The sequence below is a fragment of the Pelecanus crispus genome, chromosome 3, assembly GCF_030463565.1.
Source record: "Pelecanus crispus isolate bPelCri1 chromosome 3, bPelCri1.pri, whole genome shotgun sequence".
NCBI lineage: Eukaryota > Metazoa > Chordata > Aves > Pelecaniformes > Pelecanidae > Pelecanus > Pelecanus crispus.
Window position 1 is genome coordinate 59603732 of NC_134645.1, and position 20236 is coordinate 59623967.

Genomic DNA, 20236 nt, shown 5'->3' on the forward strand with positions numbered 1-20236 from the left:
TGATCATAAACACAGGTGAGTGTGGTGTGCCTTCCCCTACCCGGGGCCTGGGGAGAGGACTGACACCAGCGAGGTGGCCTCCTTCCAGTTCAGAGACTCCGCTCTTCTGCGCGGGCATCAGAGAGGAAAGAAATCAATCACAAACTGCATCTAGTAGCAGATTGTATAAAGCATACGGATTACTTTGACCATGCCCATTTGGAGGCTTGTTGGCTGTCAGTGGTGGCAGGTATTCTCCTCGCCCTTCTCCTTTGGTGGCAGCAGGGTCAGTACTCTGCCAGCACGTAGGTGGGTGCTTCGGAGCCCACAGCTGAGGCCCGATGGAGCCAAGTTTCCCACAAGGGCTGAGCTTTGCTAGCACTGACAAGTGGCAGTCTTCCGTACAAGGTACCGAGGGATATAAAGGGAACGGAAAAGGGGAGTAGGAAGTGCACGGAGCCCAGGAGCTTCCTGCTCCCATTGCTGAAGTGAGCAGAGGAGGCTGCATCTCCAAGTCTGTGTTGTCCTCAGAAAGACCCTGGCTTTGGCTGTTGGTCGGTGGCAGGGCCATACTGTGCTCTGCATAGCCTCAGACAGGTGCTGATCTTTCGGACCTGTCCATGCTTTGGCTGAGGTGATGGTTTTCCTGCTTCAGATGTCTTTAAAAAAAAACAAAAAAAACCCAAAAAAACCCCCACCAAATACCACCTCTCCCCCCCCCACTCCCACCATTTTCCACAAAAAGTAGCAGGTGGAAAGACATGCTCGCAGAAATTCTGTTCTTTATTTAATTTTCTGTTTTTACCTGTAGAGAAGCTGTATGGTAGACAGCTATTTTGAGGTTTGATTTACTGGCATGTGCAACGTCTGTAGCAGAAATAAAATCTGGTTCTGATTTTTATGACACTCAAACTGCATCTACAGTTAAAAATATGCCTACTAGTTAAATATAAGTATTAAGCTCTATTAGGCTACTGTATGACAATGTGATTGTGTTACTTGCAACCTGGGTTAGTGGTTGCGTTACTCACGTGGGAACAAGAGATGCTTGCTGCTAGGTAGCAAGTTCTTGCCATCAGAGGAAAGAGTGTTTGAAAAGTTCCTCCCCTCTGTTGAATCAATAGAGGTAAGACATTGAGGCAGAACTGCTGCCACTTCTGCTCCTCCTGTGGAGGAGTTTCAGAAGTGGGAGGTTAAGGGCGCCAGTTATCTCGATGGGCATGGATTTCTGCCTCCCAGGTGGGAACATGCCAGGCTGTCTCTGGAGGGCTGAAAGTGTCGAGGGCTTTGACATGGGATGGGAGGTGGGAAATGGTTTTAAGAGCAATTGGGCAAGCATTTTGACTCCTGGAAGGGAAGGATGATTTCAGTCAAAATGAGGCTGCCTATAGATGTGTGACCAGTTTTGGCTGATTACAGAGAATGAAGAGGAAGACTATGGAAGACGGAAGATGAGGGGAGAAAAGCAGTCAGAAATGTGTTAAGTTTAAGTTTGGCGGCACAAAGTGTTTTGCTACACATGTCTCCAGGTAAACTACTGTACAAATTACAGGTGACCTGCACTAAAATAATGGGCCTGTCTTCTTCCATCATGGAAGGTGATGACAACAAAGATAATTATGTGTTTTAAGGAGAAATCCTGACAAAAGCGTTTGATATGGGAAGGAGATGGATTTGATTTGGGTCTCAATCAGTCCTTGGACTCATATAGCCAAAGGAACCAGAGCAAGAAAGCAAAGTATATATGGCTTACAAGTGCACTTTCGCTTTGCAGGGTACGGCTGTACTTTGGATAATTGAAAAGAGCTGCAGTGAGCTGCTCTGACCAGAATTCAGCATCCTTGGCCACCTGTTGTGGATAGCATGCTATTTTTTGACCCACAAGGCATTCAGAGTATGTTGCTGTACATGCCAGATAAATCTGTTAATAAAAGAAATAATGAGAAAAAAGAATAGAAAGCAAATCAGGCCACAGGGGAATTGGTACAGATTATAATTACCTGTGTAGTTGGTAGAATTACCAATGGGGAATGTGTTATAGCTGTTATTCTGTTGTACAATTGTTGCCCGGCTTTCTCTTTGGTTATAAGTATGTAGATAGTTTGGTCAGCATGGCTCTAGCTAGCAGGCTACAAACAGGATCCAGTTTGTGGCATGTTTTCCTTCTGACCTGCAGCCTTTTCCTCAAACGGTGTGGAAATAATGCTTGGGTGGCCCAGGCTGCTGAGCCATTTCAGTGGTTCCTCTTCTGCATAGCCATCTAATTTGGGCTATATGCATCTGTGCTGAGTAGAGGGGAGTTGGGCAAAAATATGCTCATGAGTATGGTATAGCATCTAGGAGTAAAAGCTGCCCTATCTGCTGCCCTGCACAGATGTAGGGAATATCAGAAAACTGGGGTCTGAGTGATGTTATGACACTGGCTGGATATAGGTCCTGCTTGATGTAATCTTACATATTCCTCCTCAGGCTGCAACAATAGAAGTCACTGGAGTTTTGATAAGTACCTGGTTTTAAGCATTTTTTGGTCAGAGACTGAGTTTTCCTGATGTAAGTCCACAGCTCTTGAGCCAAAGGGCATCTTGCTGAAATCCAGAGACATACAGCAGCTTTGCTTTCTCCTGCAGCCTGTGTTTAGGCATTGGAAAGCAAAGTTTCCTGGTGGGTAGAATCCTTTTTTCTTCATTTTTTTGGTATTGATATTTAATCAAATTTTCAGTGTCTTGTGTGTCTGCCTCTTGGTAAAGGTATACATATGCAACAACGCTGCTTTTTCAACAGTTTTGCTTATCTTTGGTGATATCCAGATATGCACAGTCTTGCCCTGTAAAGGGATTACTAAGAAGATCTGTGGTATATACGTTTCTTGCAGGGCAGGGTAAAAATTGGTTCTTGTTTTACAAGGCAGTGTGGCTTTTACCCTTTTTTTTTTTTTTAGCTTTACCGTGTTAACATTACCATTAACATTACTCATTTTAATATGTAATTTTAACATTGCCACATTAATGACTGACTTTATTATTGTTCACCCTATAGTCTGTTTTTAAAGCTAAGTGTGCATCTGTTTTTGGAGGAAAACGCGGGTGGCTAGATGAAAATGTCCCACTAATTTGCATTTAGTTTCTAAAGCTTGGTCATGGAAAAAGTTTAATCAATACGTGAAGATATTTTTGCTCATTTTGTCCTTTTCTTGACAGTTTTCTCTCCAATTAATACTTTTTTTTTTAGCCTCTGAGGTTAGTGTTGTCATCATTTTGTTCCTCTAGAGATCTTTCTTGTGTGATTATGGAGGAGGAGACAGTAGTCAGGGTATGCAGCTTCTAACAGACATTCCTTCTGATGGATTTGGCGTGATGAAAGGCAAATGGGGAGAACGTCAGACCTAGCAAGGAAGGCAGGGCAGTCTGGTAAGATGCTTCTAGGTTTTGGAGAGTTTCAGGAAATAGGATGGAAAAATTGTGCAATACCATTCGAGCAAACTTTGCTCCATAAATCAATCTAAGGAGACTGGCATTTGTGGTTTTCTTTTTTTCTCCTATAAAGTCAGCTAAATGTTTTTGCTGTAACTGCAGAGAAGCAATAAAAAGCTAGTGAAGGCAAAGGTTATAAACAAATCATTCAGTGCCGACAGGGTCCATAGATGCTGACAAGAAACAAAGTGAATAAGGCTGGTACTCTGTTCTGATAAATTTCATTGATTTCTGTGCTGTGTCATTATGGTTGCAGCCTGCCCTGTTATCTTGTAGCTCCAAACCTTTCATTATGCCTTCCGATGATAACAGCTGTTGATACGCTGCAGGATGTTGCATTGACTACCGTGGGGGTAAAGTACCATTTGCTAAGAAATAATTAGGAAAAAACCCATGGCTGGGTAGCTTTGATCTGCCTGTGGTATTGTCCTTGCAGAGGACATTGCATGCCACCAGTGCATCTGTTTCCTGGATGAGTTCATGAAGCCTTTACGAGAGCACACGTGCTCTATACAGCAGTATAACCAGCAGGGTCCCGCTTGCTGCATCAGTGCAGGTGCTGTGCTGCTGCGGTGCGCCTGGACTTTGTCAGACCACTGGGTCAAGACTGTCCCGTGTCCACCTCTTTCACATAAACGCAGATATCTGAAGCTTTTTGCTGCTGTGACTACCCTACTGTCTGCGCCATGCTGGGCAGTTTGTGTCTAGCCCAGGTATCTGTTCAAAGGTATAAGAGCAATGTAAACATGTCAGTAGCTGTCAGACTTGCACAAGCCTCAAGCCACCAACATGAGCAAAAGTAGAAAGTTAAAACATGAAAACAGTCCCCAAATCCTGTGCGATTCCCTAACAGTATGAGGTGAGATACAAGGCACCTCCAAATCCCGGGCATTTTGAGCAAATAACCGTCTCCCTTTAGTCTATGTAAGCACAAATGCAGCCATTAGTTTCTAGTTTGTTTCTGATCTGATGCTGGCAGGAGAAGGGGCCCTGGAGCGCAGCCTGAAGGAACTTATAGCAAAAGAGAGCACAGGCTGTGCGTGCATGGTATAACCTGATACTGGGATATGCTACAGGAATGCTGGAAATCCGCCAAAGCACCTGCAGGCTGCTTCTTGGCAGGAGCATTAGAAAGTACTTGGCTCCCTCTTTCTCACTAAGAGTTGGTAAAAGACTGAGAAGAGTATACATATGTGGAGGAAAACTGGGATAAGAGGACAAAAGGAGCACAAACCAGGTCATGCTTTTAACACTCTCTGTAATACTGGAAAAAGAAATAACTGTGGACTGTGTGTTATTTCAAAGAAACCCAAGCTCCAGCTATGCTAAGAGGAAGGAATTTGAAAGGAACTCCTCTTTATTCAATAAATGCGCTATATGGAGTTACTTATTGTAACATTTCCATTCCTCTGCAACCCACCCCATCATACCAGCTTGGGGTGCTGCAGTGCTCCTGCAGTCCTAAAAATGTTTTTGGAGGATCACAGTTCCACTGCAGCTTTTCTGTTCTTTGCTTTTATATGCAGATTTGTATTAGCAGGCAGAAAAGGTTATTTACTGCCATCACTGGAGTAGCCCTGAACCCGTCATCTACTTCTGCCTTTGACCTAGCATCTTGCATGCTGCTGTCTCGTCTGCCTCAACATCCTGAGCCTTTTACTCTTCTGCAGCTTCTGAGTATAAATCAAAAGCCAGCCATGAGTTCAGGGAGTCCCAGGGATGCAGTTGCAATAACTTACTGCACAAATATATTTCAAGGACAGGCTTGGACTGCAAGGCTGCTGTCTGCTAGGAAAGAAGGTAGAGCAGAGGTCAGATGTCCATCACAGAACAGATGAGATGGCCCTCCGGGGACCTGCCTGCCTGCCTGCCGACCGCCACTTGTTGCTCTTAAAGACCCTGAGGTTGCCTTGGAATAGGCTTGCTTGCTTTTTGTTGGCAAAAAAAATCCCGAGTTTTGGGGGTGATGAGAAGTACCTTTAACTGGAGATGACCAAAGAGTGTGGATTATTGAGCGTTAGGATAGGAGAAGGGGACAGGAAAGTCTAGTGGTATCTAAACCTGAATCTTGGTTACACCTGTGACTCTGCTGACACCATTCAGTTGAGAAGAAGGATATGGGGATGGAGGCTCGAGCGCTGCAATTCTTAACCTTCCTTATGAGAGCATCTAAAATCCAAAAGTCAAATCAGTGGTTGATCCCTTTGTCTTCATGGGTTTTACACAGAGAATAAATCTTGTCCAATGTATGTGTTTGGTAATGCTTTTTTCTTTACAATTCTGGAACAGAGTTATATCTTAGAAGTTTTCACGGCCTCCCTGACATTTTGCAGGGCTCCCTCCTTGCAGCGCCATGGAATGCTGTGTTGCTTTTGGTAGGTTGCCACACCGCTTTGTCTAGCTCAAGGCTAAGGGATTTTATTTATTTTTATTTCACATTGTTTCAGCTGTTTTCACTTTTACTTTATTCTTTTGCAGCAGAATTTCTTCATGGATGTGGCAGCACATTATGTTTCTTGGTTTATAAGTTGTAGTTAGTTAAACAGCCTGGTGGATTTGTTTGCCTTTATCTGAGAAATTTTAATACTGTAGCAGCAAGAATGAAAGGTGACACTTCGGGAGCTGAGCTATTATCAAAGTGAGGGAAGAGATGGGAAAGTTGTTCTCCCAGAACACTGCTGATCTGAGCTTTTTCTGGCTCTCTTGTTCCTATTCAGTTAAAATCCCTGGATGAGACACTATCACTCGTAAGTGCAAAAGGGAATCTTTGCTAGAGTATATAGCAATGTAATTTGAAATGTAACTGTATGTGTGGTTAAATTGCATGCACGTATATACATTGAGATCTGTCCTCTACAAACTCTGCATTGTTTTCCTAACTATGATTTTTTAAAAAAAATCTTTTTGCAGTGGTTGATTTTCTGAGCCTGTGTTGTTTGTATGCTTTCTGCTCTTCATTATATAGGTTTTATGTTACTAAGACACCATTAAATGACATTCTTCATCTCTTATTTTTACATTTTTTTCTTTGAGCCAGTTAAATGACCAATTAAACTGTCATTGTGAATGAAATCTGAATACATTTGTGTATCAGTAGCAAGAGAAATGTTGGCTGTCACGTTTAAAAACTATAACTTAGCATACAGTCTCTTGTTCTTTTCTTGGTTTCAATGAACAGATAAGTACTGTTACCTTTCATAATAGAGTGACTGTTCACAGAGTGACTACTGAAGGGTTTACTGTAATAATAAGGTGAAACTGATATAAAAGGACTCATCTTGTAAAATAAAACATAGCTGTGTTTACTGATCTAGAAAAGGAGGAAATATCTGAAGGCCTCCTTCTCATTCTCTTGTAGGATTACCTCGACTGTATCACTGACCAGACCAGGCTCTCCCTTGGGACAGAAGAGCGATCAGCCTTGTTTGGAAACATACGGGATATCTACCATTTCAACAGGTAAATTCATATTTAGCTAAATGAAAACAGTTCAATAGCTTGTGTTAATGGGGAAGGAGCAAACCAAGCAAATACTCTTTTACCACTTTAATACAGCCAAGATACATAAACTGAGAAATGGTCTGTCTTTGATTCTCAGCAGGGCTGGTTTGCTGAGATCAGATTTTTTAGCTGTTTATTTTGTGAATCAAGCGTGGTCTCCATTTATCTTTTTTGTTTTCATGCTGGGTATTTCCATGAATTTAAGCCTAACCTGCTCTGTGCCCTAACTGAGCCTAATGCAAGACCACTGCAAATGAAATTCTTGCCTTATTAGAGAGACGTCTTTTTATTCCTGCTATATTGGGTCATTTTGTGTACCGATATACATCACTCAGATCTGGGGTTTGTAGTTTTATACTACTAGGGACTCCCTGAATTAATGTCTCAAGACTGTATTCAAGTACTTTTCCATTTATTGAAGGCTTCTGTTCAGTATCTTTACAGCCTCCTCTAAAGCTCCACAGATGGGATTCTAGTGTATATTGGGAGCCTGTAGTAAAAATTCTTGCTTGTATAGTTAGTGCCACGTTGTGTGGGACCTGTAGTATTTACAATTGTAGGAACATGCTTACTGCTACTTTTGTCTGAATCCTCTGTTACTAGAAAAATAATTAACTTATTCAACATTTAAGGAAAACCCGAATATTCAGTCGATACAAGAAATATATTGGCATAAAGTTCCCACGTCTTTTATATCCTATTAGTCCTCTAAAAGCTCTCTTAGCTTTGCTGTAGTTGACAAAACATCTCCCAAACTACAGATAATTCTGTACAGATAATTCTACAGGATTCTGAAGTGGAGGACTTGTGTAAAGAGCATCTTCAATGTTTTTCTGTCATCATGGGAAGCTACTTTAAAGTGCTTCTGCTGCTGGGATCACTGCTCTTTATCAAAGGGAAGAGTGGGGACTGATCTATTCAGAACTTATGGACAAAGGTGAAACCTCAATCTTTTTCTGAAACTTAAAACAGCTACTGCAGAGTAATGGAAATACACTTAACTAGAAAGCTGCCGTGTCCTGCTTCAGCTACAACAACTGACTTGACTGAATGTCTAACATGATGGAAAATACATAGCGGTAGCCTGATCCTGTGTTTTAGAGCCATGAGACAATGATCGTGAGCTTACAGCTTCCCAGCAGTCATGGGATGGAAAAACCCAGTCCTGGCTATTGTATTTTCTGATCTTTCAAAAGCTAAAGAAATGGCAGACTTGGTAGCTAGGACACATTTATAACAACATCATTGCAAATATTACCTAATAAAAATACTTTCAAGTATGACCAGTCATTATACAAAATAATTGAGCTGCAAAAAAAGGTTTGCAGAGGTTTAAAAAAAAAAAAGAAAAAAAAGAAGCTTTGGGCAATTTTACAGGTAGGTATGTTACAATGGTTAAAACTCACTGCAAAGTTGTCCAAAACCTCTAGCAAATTACTAATGTATTTCAGGCCTTCTAATTTAAAATTCTACATGGAAATTGTGAGCTTTTAAGACTAAACACTCATTGTGGATCCCAATATAGCTTCAGGGATTAAGTTCCCTCCTCTGTGAAACTTGGCATGTAGCTTCTGGGTCCTAAACATACTCTAGAGCCTTTTTATTTATTTTTACCTCTGAAAAAGGTCCATTTGGCAGTTATGTGTTAGTACTTTCAGATGCTTTTTGTGAGCACGATTTTATAGTTTCAGAATGACTTTTTTTTTTTTTTTTCAACTTTGAATTTGACCATTAATCAGTGATCAAAGGTTTTAGTCTTGGGTTTTTTTTGATTTTGTATAGATCTGAGAAATTTCATTTCAGTAAATGGGAATTTCTCTCAGCTAAACTACTTACGATTTTTAGATGTTGCATTGAATGGCAGAAATGATGGTCAGGATGCTAACTGCTAGTCCTGTGACTATGATCCCTTTTGGGAAAGCTATTTCTTAAAGCAGAATCACTAGTTATATACTGGTCCACTGCTCCTGCTCCGTCTCTTGGGAAGAGCTCCCCCACTATTAATTTATTTATTCGGAAGGGGAAAGTGTTCTCTAAGTCAGCATTTGCTGCTTTCTTCCTTGGCATCTCCTGTTGAGGTTCTTTCCAGTGTCAGTTAATAAATTCTCTACCCAATACCATGATTGTGAAATGGGAACTGCAGAGAAACGTGCTCAAGTTTAGTACTTCTAGCAACACTCGGATGATCTTACAAGAGGCCAAGCTGAAACCTCTGCTGCTGACACAGATCATCCTGCATGGTCCTTGTCCATCGGTGATGACTGAAGTACACTAACACAGTGCAGAGCCATGTTCTGTAACTGTCGTATTCAGCAGTTCCTGTGCTCTGAGCTTCGTGGTGGTAAGGGCTGGCTTGTTGTCAGGAGGAGCCTTCATAAAACCTCCAAGAGCTCACCTTTAAAGGAAAAGGGTTTTTCCTGAGTGCAAAGAAATTAGCTTTGGCCAGAGGATTTTTGTGACAGTGAAGTTGATATATCAAGGCTAAATTTCTCTTGATTGGTTTTTGGTTTTTGTTATTTTGGTTTTTCTTTTTACTGAAAATCTGAACTTTTCAGATTCATTTTCTGGATTTTTATATGGTGAAAATATTCAGTCATGAAGACCAGACTGTGCCTGCTATGTCCGTTTGTGTTTTGAATGCTGTGCTCTGTCAGGCATTGAGAGAATAAAGTTTTTCGGAGATGCTGTTACTTTAGCATTTATGGCTAGACTGCGCAGTACTTGGTCATCAACTGGTTTTTTTTGTCATGGGTTCAGGACAAACCATGCTGTTTCCTTTCTTCCTCTTTCCATTCCTTCTGTTCCACCAAAATCGTCTGTCTGATGTCCCTGTCATTAACCATCTCTAACTCTCTCTGATTCAGACCAAAACGGAGGAGAAAAATTCTTGTGTCTTTAAAATGGTGTGGTGATGATATAAAATGAATAAAATACCTGCCTCACCTGAATTGTGTGTGCAAATATGGTGATTATTTGCAGACCTATAAATGTGTTTATCTCATTCTTCTTGAACTCCTGTAGTCAACAGCTTGATACTAACCTGCACTTTGTCATATTGAAAGTCTTCACTCACAGGGGGAAGATAAGTGTTTTGTCTTGAAAATAATTCATACTGTAAAAAATCAAAGCATCCTAAAAGACATTGTAATGAGACTTTTATTCATTTAACCTGAAAAGATAGCAAATGCATTGCATGAAAAATTGTCTGTCTCTTTATGCTTACCTCTCTCATCCCAAAGGAGGAGTCAGCATTAGCTATCGATGATGATCATACAGATTCAAACTTTTCCAGCCCGTAATAACCCAAGCTGGATAACTCGGTATGTGGTCTTAAGTGGCACTGGTACATAGAGCATGCTTCAGTCTGAGTCTTGTTAGTGGTTCAGCTGCAAGAGTGTCAAGTTCTTCTAACACTCCTTTCCTGCCTGGGAGGCTGGCACAAGCGAGTCACAGAGGCCGAGAGCTGTGGTACCATCTGTGAACAGTGTAAAACCTCTGGATATTCAGGTGAAGGGAACTAATGCTTCTTCTCTCTCTTGTTTCTTTTGCCTACTGTCAGGTGCTTAAATGTAGCCTATAATAATAGCCCTGCTCTTTCGCATGTCAACTTGGTATTATAGGGATTTATTTAAGTTTTTCAGGATCCCTGGGCGTGACAGATTTGTTATTTTTACAATGGCAGGCTGCTCTTGCCAATCCCATTCTTACCAGCCAGATGAGACAGAGTGCAGCCTAGGTAATGAAATCTTTCAAAGCATAGCCTTTATGTTATGGGCCTTTGCTGAAGACACAAGACACTAGCATTTTTACTGCATAAACTTGGACTCATTGCATGAATATATAAAATCTCTAAGTGCAGCATTACTGTATACTGTAGGAGAAATAATGTGTTATTGAAGGAGACCATAGGAATAAAATGGCAATCAAGATGCTACATACTCTAAGCCATCAGGAGAATGTCTGCCTGCTGGATGGCAGGAATCCTCTGAGCCTGTTCAGTGTGTTTGATGTTATTTCCAAAACTCCTGTGTGGAACACAGTCAGTCATTATAATTAATGATTATGGTCAATATCACTACAGCTTGTTTCTTTTGCTGATGTAAAGGAGCTTCACAAGTGTGGGTTATCAAGCAAGGGTCATATTTTTATTCCTATATTGATGAAGGGAGAAATTGAGGTGTGGAGGTTAAATCATCGCTATACAGTGTGGCTTCGTGACCACTGAACCTAAGGTCTTGTTTGTCTTTGTTCCTTGTGACTGATTGCTGATTTCTCCCCTTCCTTCCTCCAGTAATTAGAGAAGCAAAGAACAAGTCAGGAAACTTTTCTGGTTTACTCCTTTTCTTTCTTACACCAGGAAATTTTGTCAGCTTAGAGGGGAAAAGGGTAGTTCCCTAGATAGAGGCTTAGCAACTCTTATGCAAAACTTGTTCAAGGAACCAGCTGTGAACTGGGAGAAAAGTAGCCCTAAACGGAAAATCATCTGATGAAAAGGCGCGGGGGGGGAGAAGAAAAGTTCTATCTGAGAACAATTTGGCAGAAGACTCAGTTTCTTCTTTCATTTTTCTGAGTACATCTTTCAGTAAGACTAAAGACTATTTGGATCAAGGAGAGACCTTTGAGGTTTTCTTCTTCTGCTTGAACTCTTCCTTTCACTGAATTGGCTTTCGAGAACTGAGTTTCATACGACAGTGAACGTGCTCTCTTATTGCTTTGCTCCTGTTATAATGAATTCATTTCCTGCTTGGCATGTCAAAAACATAAAATCTTCTCAGCAAGGTTTTATTTTTATGCATGTAGAATTTATATATTCCCTTCCAGAAAACTTTTTCCAGGCTAACCATTTTTCTTCAGCAAAGAGACCCACTAAAGGTAGACAAATTTTCCTGAGTGGGCTTATTACCATTCTTCTTGTATATGTAATACAAGCCTGGTTCTCATCTGTGTTTTCCAGACCAGCTCCTCATCTCCCTCAGTCAAGTAACATACGAAGTCTTTATAGGATGGGGCATGTGTTTCAGTATCTTTCAAATTTTGTTAAAATGTGTTTTTCATTATACAAGCTACACAACTGTCTGACTACACCACTATAAGTATCACAGAAGAGCTGTCACTCTGAAGGAAGTGGCTCAGCTTTGCTTAGATCAGCAATCTATGGTCATTTTGATGACTTGAATTTTTAAGTATGTGGGAATACCATTTCCTTAGAGTGCTCCTCTGCCTCCAAACAGAAAACCCCAGCGGCTATACATCTAGGGGGAAGAGGGTCATCAAAGGGGTTCTTGTTCCCTTTTTAGGACTCCCTGCATTTTAAGTGCTTTGGGCTTCACTGCCGTGAATGATGAAACACTGTCTGGCTCTGAATATACAGTTGTGTCTATTCCAAGGTGTGCCATAATTGTCTTTCCTTTTCCTGTTCTTTGTTTTAGTGAACTTCTGCAAGACCTGGAAAACTGTGAAAATGATCCTGTGGCTATAGCAGACTGTTTTGTTTCCAAGGTAAGTGGCTACTGCAGGACTCTGCAGCACACCATCAGCTGCAGAATGATATGGGGGAATAAGATTAATTTGTTAGCTTTTGAGATCTACTTCTGACAGTTTGTGTGACTTCAACCAAGAAAAGTTAGCAAATCTATGGAAAGGGAAGGAATTTCTCTTAGTAGGTGATAGGGATATGCCTCTGATTTGCATTTTTAAAAAATCAAGGAAAAGGTGTTATTTTCTTCAATAAGTATATCTGAGCTGGTGGAGCTGTTGATCTAGAGTTCATTTTCAGATCTTTTTTTTGTGGAGTATTACAGGGATTCTTTTTTTTTCCTCCTTTTTTAATATAGGTGATCAAGTGGTACTCCAGTTATGCCTTGTCAGCTTAAAAACAACTAGAGAATACAACTTGGCCGCATTTTTAGAAAAGGCAATCTTCTTAACGTAGTTGTGGCCATATTGTTTTCTGAGATGCATTTTTTCCTGAATCCAGCAGCCACACCTTAATTTTCCTTTTTAAAGGGGATGGCCCAAAGTCTAGCCTTAAAAGATTCAAATCTCATTCTCTCTGAAATACTTTGAATTTTCTGAACATTGATCTGACATCTTTATTCTGTTGGGCAGTTCTGAAGCCAAAAAATATAGAGAAGGAGAAGTTGTTAGGTGCAGGAGAAATACAGGGAACCAAGGTAGGTGTCCTTCATTGTAGGAAACCCAGAGAGCCAGTCAGGAAGAAGAGGAATGGCTGTAGTGGGTTGGACAACAAGAGGTTAAGTAATTTGGGCTACAGATGACGCTAGTTCACTGCAGACTTTACCAGAGAACCTACATATGCCTTGAATCTGTAGAGCCCAAATGTGTTATGAAATAATGCCATCTCCATGATATTTCTGTAGGAAGAGGGGTGGAAGAGGTGGCATGTAGTCGTTTAAATTTGGATAACCTCTCTATAGGTGTGTTTGCCTTTTTTCCATTTCAAAAAATAAAAACTCACCCCAAAATCAAAACAAACAACAAAACCAAAAAGCCAAACTTTATGTTTTATACTTTGTTTTATACTTTTATACTCATGTTTCATACTTTGTCCTGAATTCAGTATTGCCAGCACCAAGCATTCCATGTAATAGGTCTAACACTGGGATTTAGGGCCGCCCTCTCATGGTGGTACAGTAATTTGTTTGGCACTGTTGTGACACAAGGGATTTTATGGTAAAGGAGAGTGATGATGCCAGCGTAGTGCTGCTGTTTCACCAGATCGCTTGTTTGAGTTGAGTTTGAGAAAGCTGTTATTTATCTAGTAACTGATCTTTTGTTAGCACTGAGAGATCTTAGTGTTGGCACCACTACTACAAAAGTAGGACGTATTTTTGCCCCGTTGCAATGGGGTTTATGGCATGTTGTTATTGCTCCAAATAGTCTATACTGAATTGAAGGACAGAGAATGGGATAAGGGCAAGCGCAAAGTCCTGCTTCTGGAATGGAATAACCCCATGTGCACACTGGGTCTGGCTGACTAGGAAGCAGCTTAGCAGAGAAAGATCTGGGGTCCTGGCGGACAAGAAGTTGAGCATAAGTCAGCAGAGGTGAGGCCTTCAGGATATTTACAGATACCACAGTTTGGAGCTGGTAGATCTTTTAGCTGTATTGCTTGCTTACAGCTGGGACTACTCCTGGGTGGGACATGAAACAGAAGTGGTGCAAGTGATAATAGCAAATCCAGGAAAAAGTTGCACTCTCATTCATATTGGCCAGCTGAAAGGAGTTTTCTGGTAGACTTTCTGGCCATTAGTTCCAAAATCCATCTGCATATCATTGCTTGTGCTTTTTGTTCCCTTGTCAAATGCTTTTAGCATTTGTATTATTGGCAGGCAACTGCCTAATGGCTCAGAAATTGCTAGAGATTGCAGTCCTAACAAGCATTTTTTTAGCTTCATCCAGACAAGTGCAAACACTTAAAAGCAAAATCAAACAATACCAAAATGCACCCTTCTGGTTTTGGCTGTGAAAATGTCATTACAGTAACTGCTGACTGTCTTAACAGACTCCAGTTGTCCATTCTTGGTTGCTTGTATCTTCCCAGCATTGAGTAGTGGAAATAAAACTGCCTTTTTTGGCAGTACGCAGGCCTTCAAGTCTTACAGGACTTTGGCCATTTATTGTTTGATTGCTTCAAGTGTGCGAGATCTTCCCTGTGAGTTAAGCATGGGGCTAATATCATGCTGAAGTCATAGCTCACAGCCTTAGCTAATGGATGTAGCTCTGCTGGAGCTTCTTTAATGCTTCCAGTGGAACTGTGCTTAGGTTACATGAGCTCTGCCTCTAGTGCTGTTTTTTTCACCCTACTGGTTCAGCTGTGAATACTGTAGTTGTTGGGAATTTAAACATATAATCAGGTTTTCACTATAGGTACTGTGTTTACTTTTGCATTTCGTAAAGCTCAGTAACTGCATAAAGTAATAGCCATTTCTTTCTTCAGGGTTCATGTGAAATGACACAAAGGTGGCTTGCATGTATAACAGGACAGTTATGGTTAAAGTAACTTTGGAGCTTGTTGGAACTAAAATGTTTGTTATTCTTGAAGACATCTAGGGAGCTTCGTTTTGTAAGGTCTAGTTTTGGACCTATTTTTGATGGACTGTTTCTCTGAACTTGACTTCATTATTTGGCTTTGCTCAATAAATTTGCTCTATAGCATTTTATACTTCCCTCACACAATCATACAACACTGTTTCCTGCATATAACTTTCATGCTTAAGCAGTAAACAGCCTTGCAACTTTTACTTTTAAGGGAAATAGAGTAAGGATTATCAAATCACATCAGCGCACTTTGAACAAAAACTCATAATTGTAGATTGGGATCTTTATCTTAAGATTTGTTGTGCTGAGTGCGCAAGATAAATAGCTCCTAAAATGGCAGCTTTTATTTGTTAACAGACTTCAGCAAGATGTCTGTAGTGTAAACTAGCCAGTAACATAAAACTAAGAGATAAAATAACCATGCAAAGCTATGACTTTATCTAAGTACTTACACCCATAGTTACACAACTTACAACATTGTGTGATATCCCTCTGCTTCCAGATATTAATTCATTAATAACCAACAGGCAAATATAGACACAAATGCAGAAAAGCATGCTTTTTAAAAACCTGCTGTCCTGACATGAATTGCTGCCTTTACCTTTCTGCCCCAAGATGCAGATAGTGTGGATGGGCATTTGTTTAAACAGTGTGGGATGGCTGCTGCATGGAAATAGCCTGCCACTGCGGGTAGTGGTGTATGAGTTTAGTTTCTAGCAGCTCTGGTCCTGCCTTTTTGTCTAAAGGAACTGTGTTAACTCTAGTACGTTAGATGTCTTGGAGACATTTTGCTGGTAACTGTAATCGGAGGCTGATAAAAGGGTTCCAGTGCAAGCTTAGCTATAGCTTAATTATTCACATAAAAGTTTGTTTATATGTTTTCTTGCCAGCTCAGTCTTTCATTTTCATAGTAATGATGCCAATGTTAATTAGAAGATTGACTTCAGTATTCCACAGGTTTACATTTAAGTGGGTTGCTGTAAAGGAGAACTTAATTCTGGCACGTCGCTTTTCTCACTCAACACCCCAGAACTTCAGAACATATGTTTTCTGAAAGACACACCAACAGCTTAACCAAGGAGAAAGGGAGAATTACTGTAATCTAGCATCTCATTAATGAAGAGGTGATCCAGACAATTGGCTTCAGCTTATGCTCTGACTCAGCTCATTTTCTCAGTCTTCATTTTCTTTTAAAGTGCCTTTTATGGCTATAAAAAAGCACAGCGCACCAAGAGTTGAAAGAAGACCGGGGCTGTAGCCATGTGTTTGGCACTTCACTTCATGAGGAGACGCACAGTGAATTGATTCAGCAGCAGGGGACAAGCTAAGTATAGCTGGGATTGGGGGGTTGGGCTAGATGATCTCTAAAGGTTCCTTCCAACCAAATGCATTCTATGATCTTGTGCTTGGCTTTGCTCTTCAGGTGACTTGTTGTCAGCACAGATGAACTCTCGGCTTGGATCTCAGTTTTTGCACCCTCTACCATACCAGCTTTGGGCCCCCAGATTAAAAAAAGATCTCTAGAGCAATTCCAGTCTCCCTGCAGAGATCATTTCTTAATCTGGTTTGAAGACAGTTGAGGTGAACAAAATTATTTTCAAGCTAAATAAGGATAAGACCGTCCAAAGAAATCCTGATGAGCATAGCTGGTGTTTTGCTTGCAGATGGAAGTATTGATAGAAATGTATTAAATCCAACTTAGTCCTGGCTTTTCTGTTGCTTCTGAACATAGTTCATAGCATTGGCTTTAGCCTGCAGGGCTTGTGCCCTGATATGCTAACCAGTAACACGGTGCTCACTCTGGGGAGTCTGCTGTGCAGTAGAGAAGGCCAGCTGGGCATGTGAACAAAAGGTCCCTTCTTTGACCATGCAGAGGTGCTGGGTAACCAGGCAGGTGGTGGGAGAACCGCCGTACTGGGTAGCGCAGCTTCCTTACTCAGACTTAGGAAGACCCCCTCTTGGAAGTGGCTTGCTTGGCTGCTCTCCCAACGCGTTCACGTGAATCCTGCTGATGCCTCGGCAAGGTGTACGATGTTGATTCATACCAGCTTCGTAAGTTTGAATGAGTATCAACAATCTCATTCTGGAGGCAAAATACATGTAATTGACTTTCTACTGGCAGTACGTTCGCATAGCTTGGTAAAAGTAAATGCTTTCTGATGGTTTCGTTTGATGAAATGAGCTGTGGCACAATAAAGCACGTACACATGCAAGTGCAGTATGAAATTTGGAGTCTTGACTGTTCAGAAAGCAGGGATGATTATGAAACCATTGTTAAAGTTTTTAGACGTGTTGAAGGCACAAGGACTTTAAAAAAAAAAAAAAAAAAAATACAAGTTGTTCCGGTTAATAGATAGACTAACATTCTTTTAAAACCAAAACTCCCACTGAAAATAGTTTTGACCTTGTGTTAAAAACCAACCAAAACAATAAATCACACCCCACCTCACCCTGCCCAAAAAACCCAAAACAAAACCCAAAGTGGAAGAGTGTGAAAAGGCTCCTGGGGATTTCAGACTTGCTTTTGATTTTGTGGGGAATGTGCACTCAGTCCACTCTGAAACCCTGAAATGTTTGCCCTTGTGTGTTTTACAGCTAATGCTTTCATTTGTTAAAATTTCACAACAGATGTTCCTTTCTTTTTTATTTGAAAAGCAGAACAATCATGTGACTATTTATGACTAGAATATATATTTAAAAAAAAAAAAAGACACAAAATGTTCTGCACTGTGCTTATGAAATATTTCTATAAATTACATTGTTCTGTGATTGTAGCCATGGGAATATATTACATTTTATACCAAAAAGCCCCTAAACGAAAACCTTGTATTAATATATACATATATAAAATAAATCACCTTTTTTCATCATACTGAATCTCATCCTAATGCTCTCTCTTAAGTACCCTGACTTATTACAAGTGCTAGCAAGTTTGGTAGTGATTACCATAGATAATGAGACAATGCAATGTCTGCAGTGCTCTGAGGTTTGTTAATTTTTCGTTTTGAGCAGAGAGGGTTTGGAGCTGTGGCTGGAGGTCCCAAGTTTGGACATGGACAGGCTGTGACACAAGCTCGCTGTCTCTGGGTGTGGACACAGGGTGTAGGTACACTGCCGTAAAAACTAGCTGCAGCAACAGAATTAGTCCAAGCATGAAAAACCAAGCTAAATCGTTTAACTCTATTTGTATCAAGACTACATTTGGTTGTTTCTAAGAGAAGAGCGGTTTAATAAGCTTACAGCCCACTAGTGAGTAAATGGGGATCGCAGTCCCCTAGAGAAACATTTATTAGAAGTTTGCTCGAGTTACTTATTTTTTTCAGGACAGTTAATACTGAAATCCAGTAAGAAATACTGAAATGAATTGGCAATGACTCGTACTGATGTGGAGCAGCATCTTACTTTATATGGGGTCCTTATGAATGACTGCTCAGTGGAGAAATGAATGGCACAACGTACTTTACCCCTGCGAGAGAGGGAAGGGAGCAGTGCTTTTGGAAATGGGAAAGGGTATTGCCTGAGTTGGCTCTTTCTGATGAACAGCCAAAAAAACCCAGAAACCCAACAATGAGAAACAAAAGCCGCAGCCTGCGTCAGCCGTCTCCTCAAGTGGAGTTGCTCCTTGGAGCACTGTTGCCTTCTGTGAAGGCAGATATTTGGTCTTGCCATTCACCAGTGACTACCCCCGGGAGACCACCCCTCGTGGAGCACGTCTATTGTGCTGCAGAATGCCAGAGTCTGCTCTGAAGATGCTTGAAGTGGAAACTGGGGTCTTGTTTACTGCCAGAGGATTGCTTTTTATCAGTCTAGAGCTCAGGAAAGAAAAAGCAATTCATTTTGGGAGCGCTTTGCCATTCTGCGGTGCTTTCCCTAGTCTTTAAGTCTCCAGCAAGCTGCAGAGTTGCCTGTTATTTGGGATGGAAGTTGATAGGCAGATGTGAACTTAAAGCACATGGGAATGTTTCTGGAAACCTGTTCTTGCATAGAATTAAATGATGATAATTAAGGAAAAAAAATCTTAGGCCAAGGAGGAAAGAAATGAAACTCAGGCTTTTGCTCTGAGAAGCTTGTCAGCATTAAGTGTGAGCAGTTTCACTGTGACAGGCAAGTGTGGAAACCCACCTAAATCTAGTTACAGCTTGTTTGGGTAATAACTGTCTGCTTTCACAGAGTCCTAATTTACTAAAAAAAAAAAAATCCCCAAAATCACTTTTGTGTCTTCTAATTTTCACGCTTAGACTGTGCTCAAAGGTGAAAGTATTTCTAGTTGTTTGAAAATCACACACTGAACATAACCTGCAAAACTTTCTTCTACCAGTAACCAGGTGTGTGCTTTAGCACACAAAAAAATATGTATGTGCAAGTCAGCTGTTTGAAGGGGGCTGTGTGGTGGTGGGGTTGTTATGATGCATGGATGGTCATAAAGGACCTAGGAGGCTCTGTTGCAAAGCCACTTGTTTTATCTCTTTGTATGTTTCCTTGTTTTTTCCTTCAAATAAAGGAAAAATCTCCCCTCAGAAAATGAAACTCATTTAATAGGTCTCTGGTAGTGTTAGGACTATCACAGTGAAAGTACAGAATTCATTGATCAGGAACTGGAGGAGGGTTGTCTTGATGTCATCGTCTTTATCTTGCACATGTGTTAGCTGCTAGTTTGACAAAATCTAAACGTGTATAAATCTTTCCTCCCCATGCAGAGTGAAGATTTCCACATATATACACAGTACTGCACCAACTACCCAAGGTAGGAATTCTGGGTTCCCTTTCTTCCTTTGTCCCTTGGCCAGTTTATGTAATGCAAGTTACGGTCTATACAAAAAATCATCTTCTCCCCCTTCCAGATTGGAAGATGGGTCAAGGAGTTTACCTTTTTTGTAAAAAAAAAAAAAAAAAAACCCAAAAAACAAACAAACAAAAAAACCCCCCCCACATCTAAAGTTTTGCTTTGACTGTTCTTGTCATTCTTTGCTATTATCACCCTTTAGAAAATGGTGGCCTTATTCTGCAGTGCTCCAAATATCTAATTCCCAGTAGGAGAGTGGTTGCATGTCAATGGAAAACGTAACTGAATGCACAAGATAACTTAAAAAAAACCCAACAGGAACAGCAGTGATTGGATTAGGAACCTGCTGCCCCCTTTTATGAGGCACAAAAGAAACAATTTTTGACTTTACCTACAGACTTATGGAGACAACGTGACTTAAAGTTATGTATTGATGTTTCCA

The 20236-nt window shown here is 40.7% G+C and overlaps 1 protein-coding gene across 6 annotated transcripts in view; it reads left to right on the forward strand.

The window, feature by feature from the left end:
• Positions 1-20236, forward strand: part of PLEKHG1 (pleckstrin homology and RhoGEF domain containing G1) — a 50057-nt gene that overhangs the window by 12427 nt on the left and 17394 nt on the right. For 5 of the 6 annotated variants that reach the window (XM_075707970.1, XM_075707972.1, XM_075707968.1 and 2 more), the window contains exons 2-4: positions 6808-6908; positions 12380-12449; positions 19709-19755. In XM_075707970.1, coding sequence (XP_075564085.1) covers positions 6808-6908; positions 12380-12449; positions 19709-19755 — 218 coding nt within the window. The remainder of the gene's footprint in view (positions 1-6807; positions 6909-12379; positions 12450-19708; positions 19756-20236) is intronic. The other variant, XM_075707971.1, reaches the window with a different exon arrangement.